Source organism: Schistosoma mansoni (assembly GCF_000237925.1).
Source record: "Schistosoma mansoni, WGS project CABG00000000 data, supercontig 0203, strain Puerto Rico, whole genome shotgun sequence".
Classification (NCBI taxonomy): Eukaryota; Metazoa; Platyhelminthes; class Trematoda; order Strigeidida; family Schistosomatidae; genus Schistosoma; species Schistosoma mansoni.
The window spans coordinates 311,951-325,903 of NW_017386076.1; the positions used below are offsets into that span (position 1 = coordinate 311,951).

Here is a 13,953-nt window from a genome sequence, read left to right on the forward strand (position 1 = left end):
ATTAATATAGGTCAGTAGACCTCCTATCCTTATTAATGAAAACTGAAGGTATGGTCATCGCGATTCCTTATAAGACCTTGTACTGAGATAGAATAATTCAAGGCGGGTCTTCAAAGTTGCAACTATGACCTTGGAGAAGTAAGTCTCGTTCGGCTTCAAAGCCTGTCTCTAGTGGCACTTTCGACGGAGTTCAAATCAAGCCTATAGTATCTGACGAGCCTGTGCTTAACTTAATTTCGCCACACCCTTTTAGATCATAGTGGTTGTAATCGGGGTAATTAAAAGAGAAGATTTATCAGTTATCGTTTTTTCAGAGTGGTAAATTACACTATAGTGCATTGAAGGTATAGTTTCATTTAATGTCAGCCTACTTTAAAGAGGGCTTAAACACTTCTTTTGGCACTTGAAGTATACCGTCCTGCTATTCTGATAAATAGTAACTTAAAATTGATCAGTTCGTAAGCTTTTCTGCTCCCTTTTCTTTCTGTCTCAAATGAGATTTCATTGTATTTCAACATGCTTCGTAATAAGTTGTTTGTCATAATAGAGGTTTGATTGAAAGTGGCCTTCAAGTAATGGTTAACAATGCTTGGTAAACTCACTGTGACCAACGTAAGTTACGGGCTTCTTGACCCTGATAACTACTCATGTAGTCATGCCTAAAAGTAGGGTGTCTAGCGCCTTAAAATTCCTTTACATTGAACCTAACTCCAGGAGCTTTCTTGTTTGTATTTTGTCCTGTTATCTTTGAATTTCTTCTGAAGAATCATTTGTTTTTACTGTCCTGGATTAATTTGCTGTGTAACGTAAACACAAGCAACTAGAATAAAATAAGGTTCCTTACTAACCATACTCTGGCCTTATTTAGAGTCCATATTCACACAATAGTGGATCTTGTCAAAGTTAAAAAGCAGGTAATGGCTGTAATTATGTGATAATTGGTATTTTTGGGTCCTTGACGGCATTCACATATTACTGACCCAAGCTTGAAAATTAAATTTGGTTATCCAGCTACAATTTCCCATTTACTTTTAAATTCATCATAAGCTTGCCTTGAACATTTTCCTCCTAAAAACCTTACCTATTACGTCCTAGTGACTTTCTTTAGTAAGTCTTGCCTGAATCCACGGTTTGCTTCCTGGCGAAAACAAAATACTTAATGGTAATTTCCCGTCATGCAGTTGAACTTTATTTCATTTCCGACTTGGTTGTTTCCAAAAAGTTGTAAATTTATTCAGCAATTTATTTTCTACATCAGTTAATAAACAAGTGAACTGTGTTTAGTCTGCTACATTCGTAAATAAAAAGGACGGCAGGGAAATAAGAAGGCCAGAAAGTTATTACTAAAAAAACATGCTGGTTAAATAGTCGGCAAATACTCTCTAATGTTGGCAGAATAATGACTGTAGTCGGGTTTACAAGCAAAAGGACTTTTATTTGTTGTCACTTTCTCGAATAGTCCACCGAAGCCTTTTTGAAACCTCAACTAACTCGCTTGTCTCCCAAATATATGCTTATAAGTCAAGTAGCAACTTGAAAGTGAAGGACTTATGTTTTGCTTTGTTTGTCTTATCTAATAATTGTAATATCATTATTTGGATGATTTTCTGCATCCGTCTCATTAATTGTGCATTTAAACTGATCTTTTTTGTAACCAAGTAATCTAAATTTCGTGGATATTCCCCTGCCGTATAAACCTCCTATTGTGGACACTAAAATATTGCTTTAATAATCAGGCTAAGCATATTGTTCTGTCAGCTTAAAATCTAAATTACTGTCTAAATATGGTCGGTCTTCATGTATAGTATGATTCTTTTAAACGCAGTTTATTTTTACACGGATTTATGTTGTTTTTTGTTTATGTCTTCTAGAACGTATCTACTCAGTCGGCTAATAAAATACCTTCCTTACAAAAGTTTCATTTCATTCCAAAGATATTTTTGTTCAAGTGCAAATTTACCAAACAAAGATCCTGCTTCTGATTCAGACAAGTTAACAGAGTTTTTAAATAAGGCTGAGCATTCAACAATTGAGGATAAAGATTTCTGTGATAATAGCCAAAGTTCTGTATACAAGACGAATGATGATTCTAAATCAACTGTTGATCCGTCTCCCATTTCTAATTTTCAGGAGAATTCTAGTGGAAAGGTATATTCTATGTAGTCAGTGATTGAATTTTCGTTTTATTTTAGGATAAGTTCGAAGAGAAAAGAGTTGTGTCTTCAGTTTCATTTGTTCCATGGACAATGAGTTTATTTCTAAAGGAGATGGATATTTCAAAGTTGCTTTCTGAACGTTCCGAAAGTCCAGAAAAGTCTTTTCCTACCTTATTGCGCTATAGCCCATTCATTCAGCTTGGAAATTTCAGGTCTCGTGAGGTGAGTTTTTTATACTTTTACTTCTGTCACCTAAATCCTGAGTCAAATATCATTCCTAACTTTTTGTTCAACTTTATTTGTTCCTTTTAAAACGTATTTATCATGCTTAGACTTCAAACAGGGTTGATGTTATTTCCTGCCAGTTGCTTCTCTTCTGGTCGATTTCCTCCCTTTTAATTCTGAAATAAGTTATAGCAAGTTAGTCCAATACACATCTGTGCCAGGTTCTATGCTGTGTGTAACTGACTGGAAACCAGATTCGGTTAAACTATGGTGGAATATTCACATATTGCATTCAAGAAATTTATTATTTATTTATTTAAACACATAAATATTGGTACAAAAAAGCACCAGATATATATGCGCCTCACAAATCTCATTCGATTTGTGTGACGGCTGTGATACTTCCCAGGTGCCCAAACTGAAGCAGGTGGTTTTCTTAGGGGGCCACACCCCGAGCCTTTGACCTGAAGGTCTAGTCCACAAGGCAGTGGAGCATCGTGAGGAGATGCAGTCCCATGGTAGCCGGTGATCAATGATTGATTCATACGCCATTTGTTCCTTCAGGATACTGGAGCCCATGTGCACCATTGGTTTGGAATCAGGGTTTTCCAACTCCCCTAAGTGGACTCGCCTTGTCCACCAACCCGGTTAAAGCACCGGACATTCGCTTTTCGTCCTCAATTTCGTAAACAACACCCCCGCCACGAGAAGGCAAGAAATGGTTGTAATGATAAAATATAATAGTGTCTTTTTGCTATTAGGTATACGACACTTTAATTTAAAAGCGTAACAATTCTACTAGCATTAATGCAAGATTATTTGCCACTTCTGAGGACACAGTTAAGACAATTGTAAACTTCTGAATAAAAAAGCAAGACATGCAATAAAATTTCCACCTCAACATTCGTATCCATTATATTTGGTGCGGGAAGAACTTAGATTGGCAGATTTTGTAGTAGGTTTTTGTGAATAGCTATGGCTTAGTGGTTAAAACACTTCAACAGTATCATCAACCTCCACAAAGAGTGTTTAACTCAAGATTGATAGCTGGTTTCATGAAGACAGTCGTCCTATTAGTAACTTGACATCAGTGACTAGTGAAATGAGAAGACGAATTTTGTGAGATAGTACCATTTCGTGCTTTCTCGTCAGTCACATACAAGCAACATGTTATTCGTGTAAATACAGTTTTGAAGATAAGGTCAAAATTTCTTATTTAGCATGACATTCACTCACTAGAACCATGGTAAACAAAGGTCAACGTACAGTTGTTTTTGAACACATAAAGTTGGACTTTTCCGACCAATCAAGATAGCTTCGAGTAGTTTGAGTGTGTGTGGGTTTTGATGACATGTCACAACTCTAAAGGCTGATTTTGGGTCAATTTGATGACCACTCATCATTAGATGTTTTGCAATGGACGAGGCTGGGTTTCTTGATCGATCTTGAGATGACGGGCTAGGTGGATGAATCATGGATTTGATTAACCATCTTGGAATATGTTCCCCTATCCTGTCCTCCAATCGGCGATCTGTCCTACCTAAGTAACTTTCTCCGCAGTTACATGTGAATTGGTAAATACAGTGGGATTTGGACTGAATCGGTCTTGGAGACTTGATAGGGTTAACTGAGATCGATTGAGTTGTTGTGATAAGCCTCAGATTAGCTGCATTGAAGGTCTTTTTTATTGCAGCTGCAGTCTGTTTGGTTGTAATTTTCATGCAATAATCACCCTTGAAAGGTAACTGTAGGCATACTGGTTTCTTGGGCACATCCGTTGCTATCAGTTTCGTCGTATTTGTGTTCTGATGACCAATAAACGTTTCAGGATATCCGTTTAATTTAAGTATCTCAGTAATAAACTTAAATTCGTCGTCCAATGTATCTACAGTGCAGATTCTACTTGCCCGAGCGAATAAAGTTTTGACAATAGAACGTTTATATTGTATAGGGCAGAAACTAGTGAAGTGGAGGTACTGTCCCGACCAGGTGGGTTTGCGATGTACTCTGCGTCTGATGGAGCAGGATGTCGAGGAAAGCTAGTTCATTATTGTTTTCTTCCTCATAAGTGACTTTCAGATTCGGGTGAATTGCATTAAATAAATCATTGACTTGATTAATATCTGTAGACTGTGGTAATATGACAAGAATATCGTCGATATATCGTTTGTAAAGTGTAATACCATCAATGAAGTGACTCACTTGCCTTTCTATCATTCCCATGAATATGTTTGCTAAAACAGGTCCAAGAGGGCTTCCCATAGCCACTCCATCGATTTGCATATATGCTTTACCTTGGAAATAGAATTTTATATTCTGTGTGCACAGCAAAATTAGATCTCGAAGATAGGTAGGAATGGGCATTCTTATGTTGTGTGAAGTTATGAAATCACAAATAAATTCCACAGTTTCTTCGAGAGGTACATTTGTGAACAAAGAGTTTACATCGAAAGAACACATCCGACTATTAGAAATATTCAAGTGTTCCAAGGTTGGGAGAAGTTCAAAAGAATCAATGACAGTATGTGTCGACAGTTGTTTACAAACAGGATCCAAAATTCCTTTCAACCACTTTGCTAGCTTATGGTATGGTGAATTTATCATGGACAAAATTGGTCTCATAGGTGTTCCAGGCTTATGCAGTTTCGGTAAGCCATACATTTCTGGTGTGCATGTACCAATGGGCTTGAACATTTTATAATGGGCCTCGGTTATAAAATGCTCAAGTTTACAAGGGTCTATCAGTGCAATAGATGTCACAGAAATCCACTGGTTTTTCGTAGCCCTTTGGTTCAAATCAGATGTCGCTTATGTTCCTACAACTGTTCGTATATCTTCCCGAGCAACATGTATGTCAGCCTCGTTTTCGAGATTGTCTAAATGTGACTTCAATTGTTCCTGGAATTTATCTTTGGCTTTCTCATCGTTGAGTACAACTCTGATGGGTCTTCGTAATGTGGCTTTTATGCATCCAGTAAGGCACAAGCAAATGTGTGCTCGTATGGGGACATGATCAAAGTCTAAATATGTACTCCAGAACGAGTGGCAGTCTTCTATCGAACCCCTCCAATGATGACTGATGGCAATATGGTCTATTTGAGTCCATCGTTGGTTTGGTGCAGGGGGTCACCATGTTAGATGCTATCTCTCCTTATGCTTAAAATTAGTGCTTGTTAAAAATAAGTGGTTGTTTGAGTACAACTGCACCATTATATGTTCACTGAGCCGAAATACTAAAATACCTGCCTGAATGTCTCTGTTTGGTTTAAGCTATCTACTTGAGCATTAAAGTCACCTGTTACAAGTACTATGTCTGAGTATTTAGCTTTTTGAAGAAGTTCAGAAAGCTTTCTGTAAAAGTCATCTTTCACTTCATCTGGGAGCGTAGGCAGAAAGGACGAAAAGGCGACGACGTGTGTCCCTATCCTTCAAAGTTCTTACAGAGCAGTTTAGCCGAATAACACATAGGCGACTGTCAACGGGGATCCATTCTAATAGTGCTTGTTCTGCCCTCGCACTTAGTGCTATGCCTACACCCGCCAGTTTACGAGAACTAGCCATCGGGTCGCTAAATACACGGAGAGTGTATCTTGTGGGCTCTCCGTTTTGGCGAGATGAGGTTAAGTGATCTGAGAGTGTGACCGCAGTGTCAAAAAGACAACTACTTGAGGTCGGTCACACACGATCTTTTCGTGAGTAATTTTAGTGTTAGCTCCGTACTTGCTGAGACCTTACCGCCGGAGATGGATGTCCGTGGGATAAGGCGATGTGTGCATTTATATGGTCAACCTTTTTTAACCCTACCCTTTCTTGTGGTAAGGTAGCATCGCTGTTATGCTGGTTGTCTGAATGAAACACCTTACTGCCGTCACACCTCTGTACAGTCAGCAGTACGACTTCGCCCTTGGGCCTTGGGTTTGCTGCTTTTAGTCTTACCGCTCTTCAACCAACCTCTTTGGCATGGTAGGACCTTGAGGAAAAATTATTCCAGCCAGCATAGCTCGATTGGTTCATCACGATAGGCATGCCCGACTACCACGTCAAAATAGCAGCAAAGGGCGGAAAAACCTATAGTGGGGTTATAGACATTTAAAAACAATTTCCGAAGTGCTTTCCCATCTGTTTATTGTGACTTGGGTTAGTAAAGGATTAGGTATATTGGTAATCGAAATGCCACATAACGCTCACTAATCAAGTTATTTTGAATCTTTTCTAACGCGTTGATAAAAGGATTCTTATCTAGCTTGCTCTGTAAGATGATAGACAATGTCCATTGATATTATGTACTTCCTCAATCTAACTCCGAATAATAAATATTTTGCTTTAAATCATCGTAATTTGTATATATTCACCGGCGTTATTATGATTTTAAGCTGTGTTTGTAGTAACATATACTTCTTAGTCACGTCAGCTTCTCATGGCATACTATGTAGCATAAACTTTCTGTGATAATTAGGAGTATTTGAATTATAGTATAAACTAGTAATCCCAGAAAACAACACAATTTAATCAAGTAGTATTAGATGAACACGAACAAATGTACTGTATTTGGAATTCAAAATCAAGAAGTCACCAATACAAAGGAATCATTGGTTCAGATAAACACTACACTTTCCTTATGACAGTAAATCCATTTGGTAAGAACACATTAAAAATCCGTATCTTATTTTATTCATTTTTGTCTTTTTTTAGTTGTAAATTTCTCTTGTAGTATTCTAGGTTTTTACTCTGTTTGTTTAGCTAATTGGTGTTGTTATTGACAACGTAGATGACACTGATCTTTACATAGATTTTGGTGGAAAATTTCACTGTGTTTGTTCTCAACCGGCTAACCAATTTTATCCACGTGGAAGCTTAGTGTGTATACGCTTAAAAAACCCTGAGTTAACAGGCAAATTTATGGTAAACACTAAGGGCGTTTCAATTTTCGAAGCAGATGCTACACTTCTAGGACCGTATAAAGGCCAACTTGTTAGGACTATACCTGATGAAGAAAAAATGATAACAACAAATGCAGATGGTGTTAAAAGATGGCGTTCCGCTACAGATGAAGACAATGTGGCTTTGGAACATTGGTGCCTCAAATAGCATTTTGTGTAATACTTTTCCTTTTGTATATACATGTTGTCTAGACTAAGTTGATCAATCATGTAATCTCACTATTGTATAAATAAACTAGTTACCCTTTGAAAAAATTCTTTTGGTAGGACTGTTTTAGTTTTCACTTCGTTTAAAGACCATTCACTTTCCGTTTAATACACTCATAATCTGCACCTCATTTAATTTCGACAATGTCCCTTCACTCAGTGCAATTTGTCATTTTAGCATGAATGACACGGATTTCCACAACTATTTTATGAGAACTATCGAATTCTATGCAAACTTATCATATTGGATCCAATCAGTTATACGTTCACACAATCATAAGTGCACTAATAATGCCAATACATCGTAGCTATAACTATCAAGAAAATAGACTCAGCTAATTCCGACAACGAATGTAGAGACAAAGGCCTTTGAACCTCACAAAATTAAGTGAGGTTCATATCATAGTCATAGTTACTGACTGTCAGGTGATTACGTGCAGTTTGACTAGTCTGTTGTTTTCTAGTTGGGGGTCCATCGAATATTCACGACTGAGAGTTTCACCCGTACTTAACACAAGCTACTATCACAAAGTTTCTCAGGGTAATTTAACAATGCTATCTACAATGGAGTTAACAATGAATGGTAAAATCGACCAACCCTTCCCAACCCCCAGTCACTGGAAACAATTGATATTATCTTCCGCGTATTTTAAGGAATTTGACACACTATTTCGAAGCTGTTATTAAACCATATGGTATGACAATAGTCAATATGTCAGACTCACTTCAATATTCCGTGATAATTCCCACATACCTCAAGCAGATTATTTTAAAGATAAGTAGTTTGTTAGCTTCACTAAAGAATCATGGAATAATAAAATATAATCCCAAACAATTCCTCTGTAGAATGACAGTCATTTGTGCTAGGTTTCTTGTGATGTTAGATTACACCTTGCTCTTCTTAAATTTTAATTTTGTTGGTTCGATTAGTAGTGGACAATCGTCTAATGAAGTATACTGAATGAATAGGTTCTCAAAGGGTTTAGCTTCTGGATGCCTTAAAATATCATTGACCAAAATTGAATCGACCTCGCAAGCTGAATTATAAACCCAAAACCTCTTGGAGCTAAGACACGCAATGTATAGAAGTTTCCGTCGAATGTTAGTTGTAACTATTGGCCGTATGTCGGTACACTACTAAATTACTGTAACTCAGTATGAAATAGTATGTTATTTGTAATAGTCGATATGGGCATTCTGTGTAAGAAATACAGCCAATGCACATCTATATTTTCTGTTAGGTTGACAGATATATTGTAATACATTTCGGTCCTGTAACTAGTTGCTATACCAAGTCTATGACTGGAGTTAGCTGAAACAAATCTTTGTACGATTATGATTCTTCATAGATAATTTTGTTTCTCTACTATGTGTCCTATTCAGAAAAGCACATGTATACAAATCTATGTATAATTATCAATAAATGACAAAACATTTCTCCACCTTGAGTTTTTAAATCACTGTTCTTAACAAATTTATTCCACTTAGTTAATTCAGTGTTAACAACCTATGGTTCATCAAATAATGATGGAGAGGAGTTGGTTTATTCGAATAATAAAACTACAACATATAAATCAGAAAACGATACAGGGGTCTATCAAGTGTTAATATAAGCAAATTACTCACTCCTGTCAACTCTCATGGTGTATAGGGTACTGACACGGAATCTCCAACCAACTCTGTCATGGGCTCTCCTCTCCATTTGTACTCAAGTGCTATTCATTCTCTTGATATCCGCCTCCAATGCTCAGCACAATATGTCCTCTAATCTGTCTCTTTCTTATTCCTTCAGGGTTCTAAGTTAGCACTTGCCTCGTGATACAGTTTGATGATGTCTGTAGTGTAATTTATCCGTTTCCAGCATCTTTTTCTAATTTATTCTTCAGCTATAAGCTGGTTTCTTCTATGCCAGAGTAGGTTTTTACTAATGGTGTCTAGCTAACAGATCTAGAGTGTCTTGCATATACAGCTATTGATAAATACCTCTACCTTTATGATGATGGTTGTGTAGGAAGCAATTTCTTACATGTGCAACTCTGCTATTCCTTAGACTGTCGAGCACAGTCTTGGTTTGGCCAAAGTCAGAACAAGTAAGCTATTTGGCTTAATAAACTTATCTGTTTCTAAAACGTAAGTTAACAATGTTTGTATACATTACAGTCTATTACATAGGAAAAAGGAGAGATATAAATAACATACCGAACAGTAACTAGAGCATAAGAAAAATGAGTCAACAAGGCGAATATTGTTTTACAGTAGACATAAAATTGTGATTGGTGGATAAACAAGACATAGTCATACAAAGTTAAAGAAAGTTAATATAATGGTGTGCATTTCACCTTATCATTGATGTGTTCGTTAATCGATCCCACTTTACAGGTTGTGTATTCATACAAGTTTAAGCTCCGTACAGTAGAACTGTCTTGACGTTCGTATTGAAGATTTTGACTTTGATGTTTGTTGACAGTTGTTTTGAGTTCTAGATGTTCAACTATAGGAATGATGCCGTTGTTTTACCAATCCGTGTCTTCACATCTGCATTAAGCCCTCCTTGTTTGTCAACGATACTGCCCAGGTACGTATAGGCTTCCGCCTCTTCCAGAGCTTCTCCATCAGTTTTGAATTGGTTGGTGCCGACTGTATCGCATTTGGGGACATTGTTGTTTTTTCCCTTGTTAATGTTGAGACTTACTGGTGCAGAGGCTGGTGCTACACTGTCTGTCTTCACCCGGATTAGCTGCTGTGTATGTGATAGAGGGACTAGGTGATCTACAAAGTCCAAACCGTCTAGCTGCATGCTAGCTGTCCATTGCATTGCGTGATTTTTCGTAAATATGGAGATCTTCATAGTCATGTTGACCACTTGAAAGAAGAGAAAGGGTAGGAACAATCAGCCTTGTCTAGCACTGACCTCCACCCGGTATGTATTCGTGAGCTGCCCTTCATTCATGACTTAACAGTGCAGTCCATCGTATGAGTTCCGTATGATGTTGATGATATCAGGTACACCATAGTGTTGAAGAAGGTTGCATAAAGTCCTGTTGTTCACACTGTCAAATGCGTTCTCATAATCAAGTAAGTTGATGTATAGTGATGAGTTTCATTCCGGTGGTTGTTCAGCAATGAACCGTTGGTTACGATATAGTAGGTACGAAAGCCAGCCTGTCGATATCGATATTATGGGTCTTCTAAGTCTTCCGTCCGGTTTATTTACACTATTGGAAACTTTACTTGGTAATAATAGTAGTCTGATGCCCTTGTAGTTCTCACACTTACTAAGATATCAGGAAATATCGTGAATAAATTCGACCACAGACCAACTGTCCCAGATAAGGAGGAATAGACTATGGAAAGTCAAAATGTACTATTGGGATGGGAAGGGATATCTGTAAAATTAAACTGGGATTATACATGGATGACATAAATGGTTCATTTTGACACGTTGCTGTTCGCAAACGAGATAAATGGCTGGATGTAACAAGCTACTTACTAGTAATAGGTAGTATCGCTACGATAAAGTTAAAATGAGCTTAGACAATGAGGAGCATGCTAGTATAAACCTTACAAATTTTATAAATAGTCAGTGGTTGAGGGGGAACTATTTGTATTCAGCTTGGATCACAAATATTTCATCGCAGTTCACAGCTATTTCTCTTCACAGACTGAAATCAACAAACAAATTATTGGAAATCATAGAATAATAAACATCTGTCTCAATCTAGTAGTATGACGTAGAGCGATGAGATTAGTGGATTCAGTGAGTTTTGTTCCCCTCAGTTTACTGTTTTTGTAAACCTCTTTAGGATAATTGTTTGTAAACAACGTTTTAGGTCAATTTGTGAGCCTCTGTCTAGGTCATCTGTGTTGATACTTTATGTAATAACGCATCATCCATTTGAATATTGAACAGTAGCACAAAGGTAGATTTTCCTTCCAAATGTACCCCTGTACTAACAAGCTGTCGAAATCATTATATGGATATGCGAACATGCTGACAGTCAAGTTGTGAACGGTTGTTACTTTATAGTCCATATGAATCACCCCATCTGGCCGTGGGGATGCACAACATACTGCTGGGTGCTTTCAAGTTAACACTTGTACATAATTTTATGATCTGAAGTCAAACTAAAGAAAAACAACTCGTAGAACTGTCTCACATCCATGGGATACATATACATTTTTAGCAATCGTACTTATTGCTAGTATCGAGGGAAAAAGAGAGTCTAGAATGATCCGTAGTACTTTGTGTAATTAATAAAGCAGAAATCCTCATATTGCTTTGAATCATATTCTAGTAGTCACGAACTGACTAGCTCTTGAAGAGAGAAGATGATCGTGAACTCACACACATACTTTATAATAAAATATTAATAAGAGGAGGCAATCATATACAAAATATTTTTCATTTAACACGAATACCACATACTGTTCAAATAGTAGTTACACTACATCTACTTTTCCTACAAACCCATAAGCTTCAATACGGTGCTGTTTACTCTTCGCTTACTTTGTGATAGAGGAGTGGATTGTGAACCTGGTCTTTATCATGTTGGGTACAGTCTCTATGGGTTGGACACCTTTTTCGCAAGGTTCTAAAACTTAATGACTTGAGGGATTAGCAGGCATTCTGAACAATAATAATTTCCTATCATATTTAAAATGACCAAATTTCCTCATAGAGTGGAGTTCATTCCAGTTGCGTTCTACCTGATTCTATAGTTTTCATTATTTTCCATACATCTCCCATTTTGTATTTCATGATTATCCCATTTCTATTGCGTCACAATAGTGTCGTTTCGTTTGTGCAATAACTGTCTTCGCGTCCTACTATATCACATTTTTTGTATAAGATAAAAGGTCGAGATCAAGAGGATATTTATTGTTTGCCATTATATTTAAAATATTAGGGATTCCCATCGTGAAAATTAGAACAACACATGTAAGCGAAAACAATTGTTCGGTTACATGTGCCATTATATTTAATTTGTCAAAGAATAATCTGCTTCACTGTTTGTATACGATGCTGTCTATTTAGACACAATATCAATACCTATCCTAATCAATACACTGGAATGTCAAACATGAAGTAGTTTTATAATAGAAATGTTTTTTCGATTTCCCAATGAGTAAAAAGAATTACAATTTCCGACTTTTCATTACTCAGTGTAAACTACTACTGAGAATAAATAAATCAACAAATTAAATTGACCCAACCTTAAATAGTACAAGGTAATAAAACAAAAATATCTAGTACAATTAATTAAAAACAGGTTTGACCAAGTCATTGTTATGTCAAGGTGATTTATGTAAGACATGTTTATGTATGCATGTGTATGTTAATGGATGAAAAATGTGACATTTATGATGTGAAAGGATAGAGTTGAATTCTTATGTGTGATAATGGTGTGAGACATGAATGGAATCAGATGTGGTTGCTTGGATAGTTAATCCGAGTTAAAAGGATGTTAAGGCCTTCTTTTTTATTGAGGGCAGTAGGATTTAGCAATATAAGGAAGGCTTCAGCTACTAGCCTATTTTGTAATTGAAAAAAAGCCTTTTTGCACTATTTATTATCGAATTGATGGTTATTAAATGTGTCATGGATTTTCTATAACGACTTAGTGTTTGAAGTTCTTAAGGATTATTAGACAATCTTTTGTATAGCTTCGATACTGTTTAGATCAAGTCAAGATTTAAAGAGATGTGTTGGTTTTCGGTAGATGGCTAGATATGTGGATGATACTTTTATGATCATAAAAAAGACTTACCTATGATCTTTTTATAAACTGATCAATAGACTCTCATCCCACATTAAATTCACTTCAGAAAGTAAAAATAAGTACAGTAAGCTGTCATTTTTAGATTGTTTAGTTGAAAAAAAAATCTAAATGGAACTCTAAATCTAACCATCTACAGAAAACCAACACACTCAAATCGGTATATCGACTTCGAACCAGCCTATTCATTCAGTGCAAAAATCTCTTTGGACTTAAATCTCTTCAGAAAAGCAAACAATATTATTACATCTGAAGAGGACAAACAAAATAAACAAACGCATATAATTAACATCTTACAACTCAATAACTTTCTTATAAAGACTACTAAAAGTACAACAAAACGAGATATTTTACTTCTAAATAGTAATCCGAAAGAAATACCATGGATTAGTATTGTAGTTTTATCATACCGCGACGGTACAACAGAACTCCAAAGAGTCTCAAGCACAACACAATTAAAGCATACTACAAAGTTACTAACACCGTCTTACAAACGCTTTAGTTCGTGTAAGAGATAATAAAAATAATAATTTAAATTCACTTGGTATAGGGAAGATTCAAGTAAAACAATAATAAGCTTTACTCCGATTGCACAAGCAAGTGGCTATCAGGATTCAATAGCTAAGTGGACAGCTTGAACGGTACTGG

At 36.5% G+C, this 13,953-nt stretch overlaps 1 protein-coding gene across 1 annotated transcript; it reads left to right on the forward strand.

The window, feature by feature from the left end:
• Positions 1–124: 124 nt before the first annotated feature.
• On the forward strand, positions 125–7,469 carry Smp_154330 (hypothetical protein; the record flags this gene model as incomplete). The annotated part of the gene is made up of 4 exons (XM_018793442.1): positions 125–138; positions 1,935–2,148; positions 2,193–2,378; positions 7,122–7,469. 4 exons carry the CDS (start codon positions 125–127, stop codon positions 7,467–7,469), a joined length of 762 nt encoding a protein of 253 aa, XP_018647153.1.
• Positions 7,470–13,953: the final 6,484 nt, after the last annotated feature.